The sequence below is a fragment of the Eucyclogobius newberryi genome, unplaced genomic scaffold (assembly GCF_026437365.1).
Source record: "Eucyclogobius newberryi isolate DKJ021-1_F unplaced genomic scaffold, fEucNew1.0.hap1 SCAF_18, whole genome shotgun sequence".
NCBI classification, from domain to species: Eukaryota; Metazoa; Chordata; class Actinopteri; order Gobiiformes; family Gobiidae; genus Eucyclogobius; species Eucyclogobius newberryi.
In genome coordinates, this window is record NW_027315812.1 from 18,998,232 (window position 1) to 19,018,993 (window position 20,762).

Sequence of the window (20,762 nt, forward strand, 5' to 3'; positions counted from 1 at the left end):
CATTGTAAATACAGTTCTTGATTCCTTTCAAATTCACACATACACACACACACACACACACCATAAAGATTCATTGCTATGAGTTTACTTTATGATACAAGTAGGAACTTGAAGACTCTCTATTTTATAATTGTTGACACAACGGTTACTCCCCACAGAGATTGGAAGTGCAGATGGTTTCAATACAGGGCTCAAAGCCTGTTTATCTAAGTCACAGTGACTTACGGTGCATCCGGGAAGTCACTTTTTCCACATTTCGTTATGTTACAGCCTTACGCCGTCTATACTTATATCTATATCTATAGAGAGAAAGACAGAGGTAGAAAAATAAATACGTTAGAGTTTGATTAAAGGTGGTATGGACGATTTTTTTTCAGCAATTTTTTTATCATATTTCCTTGTGGCGTGGATAAATCATTAGTCCTGCCACGTATCAATCATAAAACGCACCTATCGCTCACCTGCAGCTGGACAGAAATCTACGGGAGACGATGATGCGATGTGCTCCGTTGCGCTAATAAACAAATGCACGTGTGTTGTATCAGTCCGCACGGGGGAGTGCACATGCGCACTTCCGCCTGCGTTCTCAAATCGCCGAAAAATCGTCCATACCGCCTTTAATACAAAATTAGCCGGTCGGATTTCCTCATATTGAGTGAAGTCTGGGCATCTCTACTTTTCCAGAACACTGAGCAAGAAAAACACCAAGTAACAGAAGATGAAGATATCGACCATCGCTAATTAAGATGCTGATGTCACCATTCAGACCACAGGTTCTTTGCTTGTTCTGGACAATGTAAGTGGCTCAAATGCCGTTACTCTAGTCCAATTTACAGCCTCAACACACAAATAGAAACATTAAAAAAATATATAATGAGTCTTAATACTGTGTTAATAATGTATAAAATAAAGCATATTGTATCATTATAGAGCAAATGTGCATTGATGATTTTATTGTAGTTGATATAATCAACAAACAGTTTTTTTTTAACCGCAAATGATATAACAACAGTTAAGAGGTATGGCAACACTTTGTCTTTAGAGCAGGTTTGGATTGTAACTGTTCTCTTGTGCCATTTTATGTCTTTTAAATATGGAATTGCTGGTTTAATAAACGGGCTTCGAAAACTCTGTACAGTTTTTAATTTAATAATTGACTCAACCTAAGACAACTGGATGTGAGGCCTTTTTGAGTTCACGCAGCCAACAAATGTGTTATAGGTGAGAAAGTTCTTGACTCAACTCATTATTCTCTTTAACAAAACATTTGAATATAATTCCAATGAACGCCTTTTTTAAGTTCAGTGAAGTCATTCAGCAAATATCCTAAAAGTTGAGGGAACTCAAAAAGGCTTTGTGGCCGGTTGCCTCACTCAAACAGGCAGTATAAAGATGATTGTGTGTTTAACCATTAACTGATTACGGATCATGCACTGCAAACAGCTGCAGTGCTCAGATCTCTCGAATGATGAGTGACTTCAGGCTCATACTGAAGGAGATTGGGGAGTTCGGCTGGTTCCAGAAGAGGCTGGTGGCATTGCTGTGTCTGCCCACTATATTTTCCGCCTTCGATGTGATCGGACAGGTCTTTTTGGGCCGCTCGTTTCCACATCACTGTAACACTGACTGGATCCTGGAGATTGGGTAACCCTAACCCTAACCCTCTAACCTGACAGAAGACAGACAGTTGAATCTGACTTTGCCTGTGAACAAAGATGGCCAGTATGAAAGCTGTCTCATGTTCAAACCTGTTGCATTGGACTTGGAGACTATTGAAGCTTATGGACTCAATGACACAACAGCATGTGAAAATGGATTTGTTTTTGAGACTGTCAAAGGAGCCTCCAGCCTTGTGTCAGAGGTAAGTTCTCTGTGCACAACTCCAGCCTCTGGACAAACACAACACGCAGCACTAGTGCTATAATACACGTTTTTATTAACCAGTTTGTAATTACTTGTAACTATTGACACCATGTTTAGCAGTAATTTTCTATTCTTTCTCCCAGTTTGACCTGGTATGTGACCGGAGTACTCTAATTGAAACTTCTCAGTCCGTTTACATGTCGGGGCTGCTGATCGGAGCCCCGGTCTTGGGGTTTATGTCTGACAGGTAACAGATTGTATTCTGGTGGTTTATTTCAGAAACATTAAATACTTATTTGGCTGATCATTGTGTCTGCTGCAGGTTTGGTCGCCGATTTGTGATCCTGCTGTGTCTCTTCCTCATGATGACTTTTGGGGTTGCTTTGGCCTTCTCTCCAAATATTTATGTCTACATGGCGTTAAAAGTTGTCTGTGGCTTTTCTGTGTCAGGAATCTTTGCCAATGTCTATCTCATAGGTAGGTAGAACTATCACCTTTTTAAAAATCACGGTAAAGTTCCAAAAATTATAACATTTAAATGTTATGTAATCATATGTAACTCACAGATGGCTGCTTTCCTGTGAACAGGGAAGAGAGTCTATTCAACCAATCAAATATCACTGAAATTATTATTTTTTTCAGTTTCATCTTGCCTTTCTTCATGTTTTCTTTCATGCAAACCGGATAAGATTGTTTAGTGGGCCTGGTCTGGCCCTTGGGCTTTAAATGGAATAACCCTGCTCTAAACTGTTGGGACAACACTTAATTCTTTATGCTGTTAAGGATCAGGCACATTCAAGCCCCTAAGAACTTTAGGTTACTTTTGTAACCCCGGTTCTCTGAGTAGCATGAATGAGATGTCTCACTATGAAAGAGAACCAAGCTCTGCTGTCACAGGTCTCGTCTGACCTAGCTCCGTTGTTTAAAAGGCCCTATTGAAAGAGACTGTCATGCTGGCCCTTTAAGGGGCGGAGCCTAGACCACCGAAACCGAAAGGAGCAAGCTGCGTGAGGAGAGAGAGAGAGAGGAAAAGAGTTTGGAGACGGAGTTTGCCATCGCGGTTTATCAGAGTTTATAGTTGAATGCAATAGTTTGTTTGCATCCCAAGTTCAGTATTGTGTGCGTAACAGAAGTAAGTAAAGTTGGCAATGCATGTGTGTATTAAGTTTAGTGTTTTAGAGTTGTTTGCTGCTTAATTGATGCATGCCTCCATCACATGTACATCTTAAAGTGACGCTAATGTTGGTGCACTGTTTATATGTGTAAATGTGCTACTGTTACAGGGTAATCCTGTCAGTTTATAGTAGTAATAGCAGTGTTTGTGACTTTATATATTATATATATTAATATTTCATTGGTCTGTTTGTTTAGGACCACACACACACATACCACCTGTGCAATCAAACTGTAAAGAATAATTGAAGATATCAATAAACCACCCTCAAGTAAAGAGCGACTCTTCATTTGAGCTCTAACCGGGCTCACCACAGTGATTCGTCAGCCCACACCAGCACAATAATTTAAAACCTATCTTTTAATGGTCCTTCGAGCCGGACGGACGAATTGCTGTTTAAGATGCATAACCCAGAGTCAGAAGCAAGTGGCACGCGACCTAAAGAACATATTTCAGTGCCTTTTCACCTGGCAGATTTTGACCTCAGTGGATAAGGGGCTCAGAGTCTCTTAAAGGTACAGGTGACAGGGAAGTGGAGCATTCAGAGCGTTTCCCCATCAGATCCCCATCACCTCCTCTTAGTCAACATTTTGACATGACCATCATAGATGATTCAGAAGAGAGAAAGCCCAGTCAGCCTTCAATGCAAGCCACCAGGGGGCAGCAAACCTTCAACCAAGTCCCAGAGTTAAGTGCTACCCTCGCAGAGATGCGCCAAGAGAATGCGGAGCTTAGGAAGCAGTTTCAGAGTGTGATGGCTGCATTACAAGTCCAGTCCCAGCCTGCAGCCCACCAGCCTCTTCTTTCCCAGCTTCCTTCACCCCTCAGGGCTTACAGTGTTGGTTATGATGGACACTCACAACTTCCACTGAGACCACCAGTGTCTGTCCCAGCCCGCCAACAGCTGTATTATCCCACTCCCAGCTCCGCGGTCAACATGTCACAAGACCTCTCTCGACTTAGAGTGACAGGTATGCCCACCGACCTGCCCTACTATGCCACCACACCCCAGCAGAACACCCCTTGGGCAGATCAATACGGCCAAGGATATCAAACCCCCTCATTGCATGTTGGTGACCCGCAGTTTGGTGTTCCATACACAGGTAGAGACTCCTCATTCTCTCGGATGCCCTATGCTAATGCGCCACAGAAAGAGCTCACATATAGGGGACCAAAGCCCACAGTCCCGAGCCTCACTTCACCAGACCCAAGAGAATTTGCCCGTATGAAGATGGCATTGGAGAGTCTCTTACCGGAGGATGCCACTGAAAGGTACAAATATCAAATCCTCACAGATCACCTTAAGTGTGAAGAAGCTTCACTTGTGGCCGACTCCTATAGCAACTCCTGGCAGCCCTACACAGACATGATGCAAGCCCTCACTAAGATGTATGGGCAACCCCATAAGCTTGCTGTACAGCGGATTGCAGAGCTAATGGATGGTCCATATATCCGCAGTGGTGATGTGAGAAGCTTCCGTCTGTTTGCCCTCAATGTGCGTTCACTAGTCGGCATGTTACAGCAGCTGGGGCAGAGAGGCCAAGTAGAGTTGACTTGTGGCTCCCACATCTCAAGACTGTTGAGTAAACTTCCCTATGACCTCAACACCAGTTTTAAGAGATTTATCCATCCCCTCAGAGTCACTATTCCTACACTCATGGACTTTGCTGATTGGCTAGAATACGAGCTGGAAGTGCAGGAAGAGAATATCAAGCCCCCAAAGAGAGAGGAGTTATTTAACAAGAAGCCTGATGCCAAATGCACTCCTAAACCCCCAAATAAGTCTGCTACTATCTTCCTGGGCACAGGGAAAGCTCCAGGACCAAGGACAGTGGCCCCACCTGCACCTGACCATACAGCCAACCAGTTCAAGAGAGATGAGAAGGCGAAAGCTTATTGTCCCTACTGCGACAATGATAAACATTTTCTAAACAGCTGTGCCAACTTCAAGGACCTAAGCAAAGAGCAGAAGGTGACATGGATTAAGGTGAATAACAAATGCTGGCGATGTGATCGTAATCACCAGGCTGCAAAGTGCACACTCAAAGCCCCCTGTAAGACGTGCAGTAGGAGACATCTGTCTGTGCTGCATGAAGTGAATGAGAGGGGAGAAGAGGAGGAACCGTCGACAGCTCCATCCCCCGCAGAGAGTTGCCTCATCAACACCACCAACAAGGTCCTGTATGTCGACCGCCCAGTGTACAACTGTAAAGTGCTACTAAAGATTAGTAAAGTGTTCTTGAGGAATGGAGACAAGTGCCTGGAGACTTATGCCATCTTAGACGACGGATCTGAGCGGACAATACTTCTCCAATCTGCTGCTAAACAGTTGGGGCTCAGAGGCAGTAAAGAAGTGTTGACTCTCCGCACAGTCAGACAAGAGGTGGAGAAGCTTCATGGGGCGGCTGTGTCTTTCTCCATTTCTCCAACCGCCAATCCAGACAAGACCTACAGAATACAGAATGCTTTCACAGCCGGCCAACTGAGTTTAGCAGAGCACTCCCACCCAGTCGCTACTCTCCAACAGAAATATAAGCATCTATCTGGTTTGCCTCTCCCACCTTTGAACAAAGTCCATCCTATGCTGCTGATTGGTTCAGACTACACGCACCTCATTACACCTGTAGAGCCAGTCAGACTGGGACCTCCTGGTGGACCAGCAGCTGTGAAAACTCTTCTTGGATGGACACTGCAGGGACCAACTCAAGTCATCAAGTCTAGTCCTAACCTAAGTCACTGCCTTTTCACATCTGCACCCCCACCCTCAGAGTTGTTTTCTTGCGTGGAGAAGTTATGGACCATGGACGTGCTTCCTTATCGCAGTGATAAGATGGTAGTAAGATCAAAACAAGATCAAGAGGCAGTTAAGCTCCTACAAGAACAGACTGTGAGAGTCAGTGTAAATGGCATAGAACGTTATGCGACACCCCTCTTGCGAGTGAAGGATATGCCACTCCTCAAAGCCACTTCAGAAGCGGTGCTGCCACACCTGAGAGGCACAGAGAAACGCCTAACTAAAGCTCCGGAACAAGCTGCTGCCTTTCAGACGGAGATCGAGAAGCTGGTTGAGGCCGGCTATGCGGTGAAGTTGGCACCTCATCAAGTGGAGAGCAGTACAGAGTCTTGGTATATCCCCCACCATATGGTCCAACATAATGGAAAGAACTGGGTGGTGTACAACTGCTCCTTCCAGTACCAGGGTCACAACCTCAACCAGTACCTATTACCAGGTCCCACTCTCGGCCCTGCCTTGTTAGCTGTGCTGTTAAGATTCAGGGAGCATGCCATTGCCTTCAGCAGTGACATCCGTGGCATGTTTCATCATGTGAGGCTCCTGCCAGCAGACCGACCACTTCTGAGATTCTTATGGAGAGATATGAAGCGGGACAGTTCACCTGATGTCTATGAATGGCAAGTCCTCCCCTTTGGAACAACGTGTAGTCCTTGCTGTGCAACATTTGCACTGCAAAAACATGTCACTGATCACAGCCAGCCAGAAGAAGATGTTCATGTTGCCATTAACAAGTCCTTCTATGTGGACAATTGTTTACAGAGCCTCACAACTCCAGAGGCTGCCAAAACTCTGGTAGACAAGCTGCACCATCTACTGGCTGAAGGGGGATTCGAGCTGAGACAGTGGGCAAGCAATGATCCAAACGTCGTCAACCATCTCCCCCCAGAACTCAGGTCATCCAGCTGTGAGTTGTGGCTCAGTGAAGGTCAGTCTGACATCCAAGAGCCAGCTCTACGACTGCACTGGAACTGCAAGTCTGACACCCTGACCTACAAGCACAGACACACTGACAGCTCAGTGGCTACATTGAGGAACATCTACAGAGTTCTAGCCAGCCAATATGATCCTCTCGGTTTCATAGTTCCATTTACAACCCGAGCCAAAGTCATTGTGCGCCATCTGTGGGAGAAGAAGAGAGATTGGGATGACCCACAGCTCCCAGAGGAGCTCCTGGAGAAGTGGCATATGTGGGAAGCAGAGCTTGTACACCTACCTGAGATAACCCTGCCCAGGTGTTACACCACTACCTGCATGGACCAGTCCAGCAGCCTGCGTGACATCCATGTTTTCTGTGATGCCTCTGAACAGGCATATGGCTCGGTAGCATATCTGAGGACAGAGAACCAAGAGGGAAGGGCAGAAGTTGCCTTTCTTGCTGGCCGATCTCGTGTCGCCCCTAAGAAGCAGCAATCTGTTCCCCGCCTGGAGCTGTGTGCTGCTCTTACAGGTGCCCAGCTCTACAAAGTCATCAGCGCAGAGTTAACCTTTCCCATCCGCAGCTGCACTTTATGGTCCGACTCAGCCACCGTCCTGACCTGGCTGAGCTCAGAGTCCTGCCGGTATAAGGTCTTTGTGGGAACCCGTGTGGCAGAAATACAAGAGTTGACGGAATCAGCCACATGGAGGTATGTGCCCTCGCGGGAAAACCCGGCAGATGATATCACCCGTGGCCTCACCCTCCAGGCAATCAGCAGAGGCAACAGATGGACCGATGGGCCTTCGTTCCTGAAACTAGCACCTAGTGAATGGCCTGATTCACTACCTCCACCCCAGAAGGAACCTGAAGGTGAGCTAAAACGACATGTTGTTGTCTTAACCATGTCCACTACAAGTGTTCCAGATCAACTTCAGCACCAGACCCTGGACAGCTACCTGGAAGCCACCGCGCGTCAGCTACACGGGGCGGCTGATCCTGGTAACCCTTTGACTGCTGAATCCCACGCTGCTGCTGAACTTGAGGCTCTACGACATATCCAGAGAGAGTCATTCCCGGACGAAGTGAACCAGTTAAAGGCCAGTAAACCAGTATCCAAGTCCAGTCGTATTCTTCTTATTGCACCTGAGTTTGATGAGGAAACAGGGCTCATCAGAGTAGGAGGTTGCCTTCGCCGCAATCCTGAACTGGCAATAGAAGAAGTACACCCCATTGTTCTGGACCCCCGCCACCCAGTAACCCGTCTCATCATACAAGACTATGATGATAAGCTCCAGCATCCAGGGCCAGAAAGGGTGTTTGCTGAGATCAGAAGGAGATACTGGGTGCTACGTGGACGTGAGGCAGTGCGTCGCCACCAGAGAAACTGCGTTGAGTGCAAGAAGTGGAAAGGTCACCCACATCCACCTAGAATGGCCGAGCTTCCTCCAGCAAGACTACGCGTCTTCAAGCCAGTGTTCTACTCCACAGGCGTGGATTGTTTTGGGCCATACATCATCAAGATCGGACGCAGGAATGAGAAGAGGTGGGGAATACTGTTTAAGTGTTTGACTACTAGAGCAGTTCATCTGGATCTGATTCCCAGCATGGACACAGACTCATTCCTTATGGCCCTGAGACGCTTTGTAGCCAGACGAGGGAAGCCCAAAGAGCTTCTTTGTGACCAAGGAACAAACTTCCGTGGAGGAGAGCGTGAGCTGCAGGCAGCATTCCAACTTCTTCACCCCGGACTTAAAGAGCAACTAGCAAGCCAGCAGATCCAGTTTGCTTTCAACCCCCCTGGAGCACCTCATTTTGGGGGGTGCTGGGAACGTGAAATTCGTTCCCTCAAGACTGCTCTTCAAGTCACCATTGGAGCTCAGTCAGTCACTGAGGAGGTACTGCGTACAGTTCTGATTGAAATTGAGGGGATGCTCAACTCAAAACCTCTTGGCTACACATCATCGGACGTAGCAGACCCTGACCCTGTGACTCCCAACTGTCTCCTCATGGGGCGGTGGGACGCTTCGCTCCCACAAGTCGTCTATGAAGGCCCAGAGATTCTCGGGCGAAGAAGATGGAGGCACAGCCAAATCCTGGCTGACCATTTCTGGCAACATTTCCTGAAATACTACTTGCCAGGACTTCAAGCTCGCCAGAAGTGGCAGACCGAATCAGACAATTTACAAGTAGGAGACGTGGTCATGATTGTGGACAACCAGCTACCGTGGGCACAGTGGCCTGTAGGAAAGGTATCTCAAGTTTTTCCTGGTCCAGACAATCGGATCAGATCCGCCGAAGTCACGGTGAAAGAAAGAACCTTCGTTCGACCAGTGGTGCGGCTCATCAGTCTACTCGCCCTACCAAAAGACGATTGACTCTTTACCTGAGCCTTTTCCAGTTGTTCGTATTCACAGGTGAATACGGGGGCGGCTGTTAAAAAGGCCCTATTGAAAGAGACTGTCATGCTGGCCCTTTAAGGGGCGGAGCCTAGACCACCGAAACCGAAAGGAGCAAGCTGCGTGAGGAGAGAGAGAGAGAGAGGAAAAGAGTTTGGAGACGGAGTTTGCCATCGCGGTTTATCAGAGTTTATAGTTGAATGTAATAGTTTGTTTGCATCCCAAGTTCAGTATTGTGTGCGTGACAGAAGTAAGTAAAGTTGGCAATGCATGTGTGTATTAAGTTTAGTGTTTTAGAGTTGTTTGCTGCTTAATTGATGCATGCCTCCATCACATGTACATCTTAAAGTGACGCTAATGTTGGTGCACTGTTTATATGTGTAAATGTGCTACTGTTACAGCGTAATCCTGTCAGTTTATACTAGTAATAGCAGTGTTTGTGACTTTATATATTATATATATTAATATTTCATTGGTCTGTTTGTTTAGGACCACACACACACATACCACCTGTGCAATCAAACTGTAAAGAATAATTGAAGATATCAATAAACCACCCTCAAGTAAAGAGCGACTCTTCATTTGAGCTCTAACCGGGCTCACCACAGTGATTCGTCAGCCCACACCAGCACAATAATTTAAAACCTATCTTTTATCCGTCCTTCTCTGTGCATTAGTAGTGATGCTCGGGTTAGCTTTTTAGGAGCCATATGGAAAATTAAACAACACAGAAGCTTTATCCCTCATTCATGCCAGGTGTACACGAACGTGGTTCGGAACCAGCGCAGGTCCCTCCAAAGTTAGAAAATGCTTGAAATCAATGCGCCCTGTTACATTCCTTTTCCTCTCGGACTCATCACGGACGACGATGACGCGGAGTACAGAGGACTGGCGCAGGACTTTGTGGACTGGTGTCAGCGGAACCACCTCCTCATCAACGTGGGGAAGACCAAGGAGATGGTGGTGGATTTCCGCAGACGCCACCCCACTGCCCCCTCACCAGTGAACATCCAGGGATGGGACATTGAGAGAGTGGACTCATACAAGTACCTGGGTGTTCATCTGAACCACAAACTGGACTGGACTCATAACACAGACGCACTGTACAGGAAGAGCCAGAGTCGGCTCTACCTCCTGAGGAGACTCAGGTCTTTTGGAGTGACAGGGCCACTCCTGGAGACCTTCTACGACTCTGGGGTGGCATCGGCCCTCCTGTATGGTGTGGCCTGCTGGAGCAGCAGCATCACAGAGAGGGAGAGGAAGAGGCTGGACAGAGTCATCAAGAAGTCCAGCTCCGTCCTGGGCTGTGCTCTGGACTCGGCGCAGGAGGTGGGGGACAGAAGGGTCCTGGCTAGATTCACATCTATGCTGGACCATGAGTGTCACCCCCTGCAGGACACTCTCTCCGCTCTGGAGAGCAGCTTCAGTGAGAGACTGATCCACCCTCGATGTGTGAAGGAAAGGTTCCGTAGGTCTTTCCTTCCTGCTGCTGTCAGACTTTATAACAAAAACTGTTAGTACTGAACACTCGCAATACTGACCTAACCTAATACTGATGTGCAATTCTGTCATATGTGCAATTGCTGTTGGAATTCATGTGCAATTACTGTGAAATTCATGTGCAATCTATGTACTGTCGTGACACATATTCATGTGCAATTACTGTCGGGATCACATGCAATGGTATTTATTTATTTATTTGTCTATGGGAGTTTTTATTTATTTATAGGAGATCTTCTACTGAAAGTGTTTTTCATACTTCCTATAAGTGATCTGTTCTTCTGTATCTACCTCTGTATCTACCTGCGTTGCACCAATGAAATTTCCCCATGTGGGACAATAAAGGAATATCTTGTCTTATCTTATCTTATCTTATCTGCCAGTAAAGCCTGTACAGGAAACTACAGCATCACATCACTCTCAATATTTTTCCTTTGAGCTTTATATTCTGGGTCACACCAATCTTGAGATTGATTTATTCGTTTCATCAAACAGACGGTTGGGGATGGAAATAGAAACAAATATACTCAATTTTCTCTACTATTAAAATAAGGAAAGAAAAACGGAAGTTTGGGGGTGGAGAATCCCTGGGTTAAAGGCGTAATGGACGATTTTTTTGGCCCAAATCTGAGTCTTATTTCCTCGTGGCGTGGACGGCCGATTAGTCCTGCCACGTATCAACTCACCTACCGCACACCTGCAGCCGCGTGCGGCTTGTCCCCATGAGAGCAGCACGTTTCCGCGTGTCTAAGCGCATGGATCTATCATAATATAGTTCCCTCAGTGTACAGGACAAAATTAAGATGGAGAAAGACTGTTCAAGCTGTCTGTGAAGAGACGGAAATCTACGGGAGACGAGAGATGCGATGAGATCCGTCGCTCTAATAAACAAACGCACGTGTGTGTTGTATCAGTCCGCACGGGGGAGTGCGCATGCGCACTTCCGCCTGAGTTCTCAAATCGCCGAAAAATCATCCATAACGCCTTTAAATAGGTGCTTACGACCTGGAGGGACCAAATCAAAACATGCAAACCAAAGCTGTTAAAATCTTAAACAGGTTGGCTTATGATCAAAATGTTGCCCTTAACAGCACAGAGCTGATATTTAGGGTCTGGGCAACAAAAGAAATAAGAGGGGTATAATCTTTGATTGATATATTTATCAAATTTCCCACTGACCCAATCTTTTCCATTTAGCACAGATGAGTGCATGTAACTAGAAAGTATATGTAGTATATGTACAAAACAGCATGTATGTATGGAAAAATGGCAATTTTAAGAGGACCTGAGGAAGACAGTCTTTCTACCTCAATGTTTCTATTGATAATGTTGCAACATCATCAATTTAACCAATTGAATGTCAAATCTGTGTTCCTTCCAGGTGGTGAGTGGAGTGATGCCTCAAAGTTTGCTCTATGCTCTATCGCCTGCCAATCTTTCTTCCCTCTGGGTCTGATGATACTGTCTGGTCTGGCGTATTTGATTCAAAACTGGAGAATTTTACAACTTGTCCTGTTCGTCCCTTTTCTGCCCGTGTTTGGGTTGTTTTACTGGTCAGTAGTAGTAGTAGTTGGACTAGTGTCTACATGTAAAAGTATTGTTTATGGAAGTCCTTCTTTAAACAGAAATGGAGGGCTAAGGTTCAATCTTCCTGGTATCTATAATGGTATACTGAACCCCTGGAAAGGTAGAGGACAAGGACAAGGACATTTAGATGCTAATCAGGTACTCAGGGTGGTTGAGCCAGGGTCTCACAAAGAGAGGATTCTAATAGCCCATTCAAATTCTGAATAGGCTAGCACGGTAGATACAAGGGAGGAGTTTCTGTTGAAACAAACAACTCTTTCTACTTCAGGAAGGCTCCGCCCAATGGGCGGGTCTTACCACAGAACAGTATTAATATCGGAGTTCTCGATCTAAATTCTTTTTATTGACAATGACTCTTGGATGAGAGTCGAAACGTCTATTTTTTCAAACTGAGTCCAGATGACTACAACTGAAGCTTTTTCTACTATGGAACACGCCTGGACGAATGAGGGATTACACCGACAGTATTGTAGTGTTATTCATGTTTTCCCACTTATGAAAGATGGCGACATTCAAAGTGTCTGGGTATGAGTTTATTATAGTTATGAGGGGCATCAAACCTGGTTATGCATTCAACAATTCTATAATCAAATATCAAAATGAATCAATTCATTATGAACAGATAAATATGAATAGGGAATATGCAGCGAGTCGATAACAAATGGAGACACTCGATATGATTGTTCTAGATCTATATAATTGTGTTAGGTGTTGGTTGGTTTGGTGGCAATGTTCAACCAATCAGTACGTACGCTGAGTCAGAAAGATTTATGAGAGAAGAAGATCCGGAGTGTATCCAATGCGGCCATTGTCTGAACATTAGGCCACACAGTTACAAAGATAAAATTGTTCAAAAGAGGAGTCATAAAACAGTTAAATGAACATGCAGGACACATTAAGATTATGTAAAGGGAATTAATCTTGAGGACAACATCTGCCAACGTATGGCTGTTTACTGTAACCCCAGTCTTTAGCAGAGTTTTAGCTTTTGTCTACGGAGAGAAAAGGGCTCTAAGAGTTTACTGTAGTAGTGGTAGTGGTATTGAAAGTGGTAGTAGTGGTAGTGACAGTACACCAGTAGTTTAGCAATAGTTGTCTTCTAAGAATGCATTGTAACTTTGAGTCATTTATTGGCAGGATTCTTCCGGAGTCGGCACGCTGGCTCATCACCCAGGGAAAGAAAGAGCAGGCCATAAGTGAGATCCGTAAAGCAGCGAAAGTGAATAAGAAGAAGGCTCCTGAAGAACTGTTTGAAAAGGTGAGACCTGAATCATGCTGCAGCGAGATACAAAATATACAAAGCACTAACATCTTATCATTTCAGCTAAGTGCAGAGCCTCCAGGAAAAAGAAGCAACATGCTGGACCTTTTCAAAATCCCTTATCTAAGGAAACGTACACTCATCATGAGTTTTATCTGGTGAGTAAAAACGGTTAGACGTGATGAGTTTTATTTCACCCTGGAGAGACTCAGACGACACAGAAAGGACTGTTTAGCAAGCTTTATTACGTGGGTTATTTGACGCTCAGACCCCGGCGGAAGACATTGCGATCATGGGCACTCCATAATCTATTGTATTAGCTGTCTCCCCCCAGGGCCTGGAGACTGGTGGTGCTGGATATGGTGAGAGGGTAGATGATTAGGATGAGAGGGATGCAGAGGAGGAGGAGGGGAAGTGGTGGGTCGCAGTACGGTCTGAAGCAGCCGAGCCAACTGAGTGAGGGTTAATGTGGGACCGGCTGTGCGCTGATGGGAGCAGAGGTGCGACGTGCCACGGGGAGGAGTCACTTGGGTGATTGAAGATGGGGAGCAGGTGCGAGGGGCGATGTCCTGTCCTTAGACTCTCCTTCTCGGCCAGGAAAACTACAAAAACCTCCATGGGAAAGAGTAAAAACCTGGAGGAGTTCCGTGGTGAAGAAGGGATCTGAACTCTCACAGACGGACAGGCCGGACTGGGTGCGTTGGTTGAGCTGGGGAGCAGGTGGCCTTGATGTAGATGGGTGGAGTTAGGTCTTCCAGGCTGAATTTACGCAGGCTTCATTTAAGAAATACAAAATAAGAAATATTTGTAGAAATTGTTCTATAATATACTACTATTGATTCATTTTACTACATTTACTGTTTAGATACTTTCTGAATAAATAAATACATGTATTACCCTTATTTACAAAAATCTTATTTACAAATTAGAGAATTTGAGCAACATTTAATGTTTTGACAATCACATGAATTATTTATATTTCTACTTGAGCAGTATTATTTTACATGATTTGATATTATTTGAGGAAAAAAATGACCCACATCTGACGTGTTACAGGTTTGCTACTAGTCTGATGTACTATGGAATCAGCCTGAATGTGGGCAACTTCGGCCTGGACATTTACCTCACACAGTTCATCTTTGGTTTGGTGGAGCTCCCGGCCCGACTCGGCTCTTTACCACTGCTGCAGAGATTTGGACGGCGGAAATGTCAAACAGTGGTGCTGGTATTGGGAGGGACTGCGTGTCTAGTGATTATTGCCATACCTAAAGGTGAGATGTCATTCACAACAGTAGACTGCAGACGTTACATTTATAACATATTTTGAAAGTAAACTAGGGAAAAGGATGATTTATGGAGGTACGTCTAGATCGATTTGCCTATCAGGGGGGTCTAGCAGGGGCCCGCCTGCAGGCTACACTGCCACAATCATATCAGCAAATGATTTCATTAAAGGTTTTACCATCTCGCTCGTTTTCATCCTCAGACCTCCCTGTCATGGTCACAATCACAGCCGTACTGGTGAAATTTGCTGCTACTGCTTGTTTAACCATTATCTACATTTACGCTGCTGAGCTCTACCCTACAACACTTAGGTAAGGTTATGGTAATTAGCCTAATTACAATTGTTATGTGAAAGTCCTTACGATAATGTTCTCTAGACAGAATGGTGTGGGCCTAAATGCCATGTGTGCGCGAGTAGCAGGCATCCTGGCTCCTCTGATCCGACTTCTGGACGTGTACCAGTTCTTCCTGCCCATGCTGATATACGGCACTGTGCCTATCCTCGCGGGGGCACTGTGTCTGATGCTGCCCGAGACCCTCAATGTGGAACTTCAGGACCACACAGAGATATTGTGAGTATATGAAGAAGAATGATTAGTATCAGGCAATAAGAAATAATAATACGTCTTGTGTTACTTTGCAGAGGGCCAGATGAGGAGACTGACCTGAAGGACACAGAGAAAAGTACCAAGATGTAGTCTCAATTGTACTAAATTGTTGTGAGCTTTGTCAGGTTATGTTTGTTTAGTAATAATGATTTATTAATAATGTTACTGTGTCCAGGACAGGCTGGACTGCAGTGATTAGCATGGTTCATGTCTTTTTTAATTTTTTTTACAAATACAATATAAAGTGATCAAGAGCAAAAAGTGCGAGGAGGATCAAGGGCAGGTTTACTCCGACAGCAGTACAAAGAAATGGTGAACTCTGGCACCTTATATACTGCTGGTGCTGGGTAAAACCAAAACAGGTGTAAATATAATATTAGCATTTTAAAACCAAGTTAAAATCATAACCATACTAAAGTATCCAAGTAAAACTCAATACAAAAGATGAACCCTAAAACCAAACACCTAGTAAAAGGAACATGCTATTCCCCCACATGGCAGTAGTCTTGAGCTAGCCTGGAACATTCTTCACGGTGTTTGGTGAGTAAACACCTGGACCATTTAGCTGACATGCAAACACACCTAAGACACCACTCATCTAAAACACGGTACATATATTGGATGTTGCCAATCGTAATAGTTTGTGGTTTATGAAGGTTATTTTGTGTTTTTATTATCAAAGCTTTAATTTTACAGTAACATTATTTAATTTTTTGCATTTAAATTCTGTGAACTGATTTTTTTTCTCCATCCAATCAAGTAAAAATATTACTTGCATATGATGTTTACAAATACAATGTATTAAAAATCAATGGGAAATAAAACAATGCTTTAATATTCAGTTTACTTGCTATGCATGCTATGCTTGCTATTGCCATTGCCATTGCTATTATTGTTTCTTTTAAAGTTCAGTGTATTAGAATACAATGTTTTAAAATGTTGTGTAAAATATGTGTAAAAATTTTGTGTGTCTCAAAGTATTGGTCTAACTTCCAGTTAAATTCAGACTGAAGCAATGGAGCTCCTGTTTTCCATTAGCAGAGTACTTCTACTTCAGACCTTCTGCTTTGCTTTTGAAATCAGTAAAATAATACATGTTATAAAAAATAACCTTTTGAGTATGTGGTATATATTTTGTATTTAGGCTACCCCAAATAAATTGTCTGTTTGCTGTAACCCGAGTCAACATTTTTCAAGTGGATGGGGCGGTAGGCAAATTCTCATTTTTTTTTACTTTGAAGGCAAAAAAAAAGATCCAAACGTTGCCATTTTTTGAGTCGGAGTGACCACCAGGGGTCAGGCTTCAACAGTCCAGGGGTCAGGCTTCAACAGTCCAGGGGTCAGGCTTCAACAGTCCAGGGGTCAGGCTTCAACAGTCAATGACGGAAAACGTCTCTATCAACCCGATCAGGAGACTAAATCTCCCGATTTTAAGATATTTCAATCGACCTTTTGTACGCCGCTATCCTTTCTTTTGGTAGCGAAGGCGAGCGGGGGGAACATGCGGGGGACACGGGCGCCGCCATGTTTGTTGTGATGACGCTGCTGGGCGTGTTTCAATCCCAGAATGCATTGCGTAAGACACCCTGATAGAGCGTGGCATGTGTTATGAACAGTAAAGGCGCAACGACGACGATTTTTCGGCGATAAAACGATAAAAACAACAACAACAACAACCCATAAAACAACAGTCTGAGGAAGAACAAGCCCTGGACTAAAACTGTGAGGAGACCTTGCTCAACACCCGGTCTGGAGAGACGGGAGATGGCGGAGGAGAGTGGATCGGGGATGGAAGACGTTCTGGACGGCGTGGAGGAGCAGCCTTTTCTGCCTGCACGTGCCCGGAAACGTAAAAAGTCCCTTAGCTCGTCCGAGGGTTCTGGGAATGAGCAGCAGGATGAGGCTGAAGCTATTGATATCCGGGGTGAGAGCAGAGACTGTGGGAGTGATCAAGAGTGCGAGTGTCCTTAGAGATGGCTCGCTGCTGGTCGTGTGCAAGGACGCGGCTCAGCAACGGAAGGCGATTGGAACTAAACGTCTGGGTGGAAAGGACATTCTTGTGTCTGATGCTGAAAGAAACACGGTCAGAGGAGTTATCGTAGGTGTCCCTACGGCGACGTCTGTGGATGAAGCTAAGGAGAATTTGACTGGAGTTACGGTGGTGGACGCTAGGCGGTTGAAGGTGACCCGGTTTGGGGTAAGATGTGACAGCTTGTCGGTAATGGTAACACTTGAAGGGAGGTGCCTGCCTAGTAAGGTGTTCATTGGGTACATGTGCTATAGCGTCAGGCCATATGTTCCGCCGCCCCTGCGTTGCTTTAAGTGCCAGCGCTTTGGGCATATTGCAGCGGTCTGTAGAGGGAAGCAAAGATGTGGTAAATGTGCAGGAGACCACGAGTATGGGAAGTGTGACGTGGGTGCAAAACTGAAGTGCTGTAACTGTGGGGAAGAACATAGCTCTGCCTTCGGGGGATGCAGGTTTAGCAAAAGAGCTGCTGAGGTGCAGAAAATAAAGGTCTCTCAAGGTATATCCTATGCAGATGCAGTCAAGAAAGTTTCAAGTAACGAGTTTAGAGTAAATACAGAGAGGGGAGCCAGCGCTGCTCCCAGCCAGGGCGAAATGAGAAAGGCCAGCGTGGCTCCCAAGAAGTGTGAAGGTTTCAAGTGTGGAGGTCCCAAGTGTGCAGGTTCCAGCATTAATGAGAATACCCTGGTTGTGGATAGAGAGGATTTTGTACTCTTTATGGTGGATGTTGTAAACTGTGCTGCTCAGACTCAAAGCAGAACTGAAAGGATCAGGATCATTGCTAAAGCTGCAGGGAGATTCCTTGGAACAAAGGAGCTTGATTGGGCAGATATAGAAAACAGGCTAAAGGCGCTAAATGGGAGTCGGAGTGATGGGGGTCTGCTTTTGGGGAGTCAGAGTGATCAGAGTGACGAGATGGGGGTGGGGGTGGTCTCCTGTCCTCGTCCAGTCTCGTAGACGCACGGCTACCAAGCAGCGGCCTAGAAACGCCAAAGTGATGGAAGAAGGACTTCTAAAGGATAAAACGACAAAGACGTCCCATGACCTCATGGGCTTTGTAAAACAACAAAGATGTCCCATGATCTCATGGGCTTTGTACTTCCAAAGCACCGAACGTCAAAGAGGGCGAGGAAGGTGAAGAAGAATCTCCCTGGAATAAAGCCGGTTGGTCTCTGACACAACAACTATTCTAGTCACAAAAACACATCATGACCTCATGGGCTTTGTAACGCCAAAGCAATGGGAGGAGTACTTTTACGGACTACGACAGAGTCTGAGGACTACGAAACGTCTGAGGAATAAAGTCTGGCGGTAATGCAACACTCGGATGCCAACCGCCATAAAACAACAACAACAACAACAACAACAAAGTCTGGCGGTAATGCAACACTTGGATGCCAACCGCCATAAAACAACAACAACAACAACAACATTTTTCGGCGATTACAGAACGCAGGCGGAAGTGCGCATGCGCACTCCCCCGTGCGGACTGATACAACACACTCCCATAGATTTCCGTCTCTTATGAGTCAACTCGAACAGTCTATCTCCGTCCTAATTTTGTCCCGTACACTGAGGGAACTAAATTATGATAGATCAATGCACTTAGACACCGGAACCGTGCTGCTCTCGGGGGACGAGCCACACGCGGCTGGAGTTGAGCAGTAGGTGTGTTTTATGATTGATACGTGGCAGGACTAATCGGCAGTCCACGCCACGAGGAAATAAGACTAAAATTTGGGCCAAAAAAATCGTCCATTCAACCTTTACGTGGCGCTGACAGAGGCAAAAAATCTTGTAAAAGGCAAGTTAACGGCCCTGATGTGCGCTCTATTTTGTTACAGAAGTATATGGCGGACCCAATATGAAGACGCACTTGCGATTGCGCAGTGCGTTATTAGTCTTTGGGATGAAAAATAGGTTAACCAGCGCGATAAAAATATTCGACACGGCGGTTTAGGGCAGACCAGAACTAACTAACTAACTAACTCTCACCTCACCCGCCGTGGCAGTCTCTATTTCTCCCCCTTCAAGCTCAGGTCCGGCCTGGGAGCTTGAGGGTTCTTCAGTATCTTTGCTGTTCCTGCACTGCACTTTTCTGGGCCGAGATGTCTGGTGTTTTTCCTGGGATCTGCTCAAACCATTCCTCCAGTTTGGGGGTCACTGCCCCAAGTGCTCCGATAAATACGGGCACCACCGATACCTTCACGCTCCAGCTACTCTCTGAGGCCTTGGTATTTCTCTAGTTTCTCATGCTCCTTTTTCAGGATGTTTCCATCCCATGGCACTGCAATGGCTTCCTCTGCACCTTGTCAACCACCACTATGTCCAGTTGGTTCGCCATTACCATTCTGTCTATCTGTATCTGGAAGTCCCAAAGGACCTTGGCTCGGTCGTTCTCCACCACCTTTGGAGGTGTTTCCCACCTTGAAGGGTGGAGGAATGGCTGCCTTGGGCAGATCCCAGGAAAAACATCAGACATCTCATTCCAGAAAAGTGCAGTGCAGGAACAGTAAATATACTGCGCAGAACCCTCAAGCACCCAGGCCTCTGGTAGAGGACCTGAGCTTGAAGGGGCAGAAATAGAGACTGCCACGGAGGGTGAGGAGTTTTTTTTTTTTTTTATATATGTATAAAAAATAAGTTAAAAAAGAAAAGTTATTGATAGATTTAATACAAAGTATTAGTCTGATTTCCTAATATTCTTTCAAAATGCTATTTTATCAGCTGGTTTTACTTGGGTTTTCAAATTCAAATGTACATGCAACACATCCATCAAATAATAACTTATATAATTCCGAATCTGAAAAAGTCATTGTCAATGAACAACATTTACAAACACAGGAAATTGCTTTGGTGGTTCAGTGCAACATAAAACAATGAACAATGAATTATACAACAACATATATAAAATCAAAAAGGCATGCATTAAAGAAAAACTATTTTAATCTACTGTAGGATAAAAATAAAAATAGGTTTACCATGTACACAAACTTTACAGTTGAGTTTATGTATGTAGTGCAGAAAGTGAAAAGTGCAGTGATTGATTAAATTATGGTTAAAGTGTTTGAGAAGTGTTGTTCATGAGTCCAACGGCAGAGGGAAAGAAACTGTTCTAATGGTGGTAGGTTCTGGTCCGGATGGACCGTAGCCTCCTGCCTGAGGGGAGTGGCCTCCTGCCTGAGGGGAGTGGCCTCCTGCCTGAGGGGAGTGGCCAGTAGTCCATGTCCAGGGTGAGAAGAATCGGCTCTGATCCGACCTGCTCGTCCTAGAGCCCTGGAAACGTACAGGTCCTGCAGAGATGGAAGTCCACAGCCGATCACCTTCTCAGCAGAGCGCACAATGCGATGTGG

General features: G+C 45.3%; 1 protein-coding gene across 1 annotated transcript; it reads left to right on the forward strand.

The window, feature by feature from the left end:
* Positions 1-1,400: 1,400 nt before the first annotated feature.
* Positions 1,401-15,533, forward strand: LOC140364639 (solute carrier family 22 member 13-like). Its single transcript, XM_072450892.1, is given in 10 exon segments — positions 1,401-1,861; positions 2,007-2,110; positions 2,186-2,340; positions 12,025-12,196; positions 13,368-13,488; positions 13,555-13,649; positions 14,548-14,762; positions 14,978-15,086; positions 15,153-15,347; positions 15,419-15,533. Coding segments are annotated over 10 exon segments (1,617 nt in total). The 5' UTR covers positions 1,401-1,465; the 3' UTR covers positions 15,474-15,533.
* Positions 15,534-20,762: the final 5,229 nt, after the last annotated feature.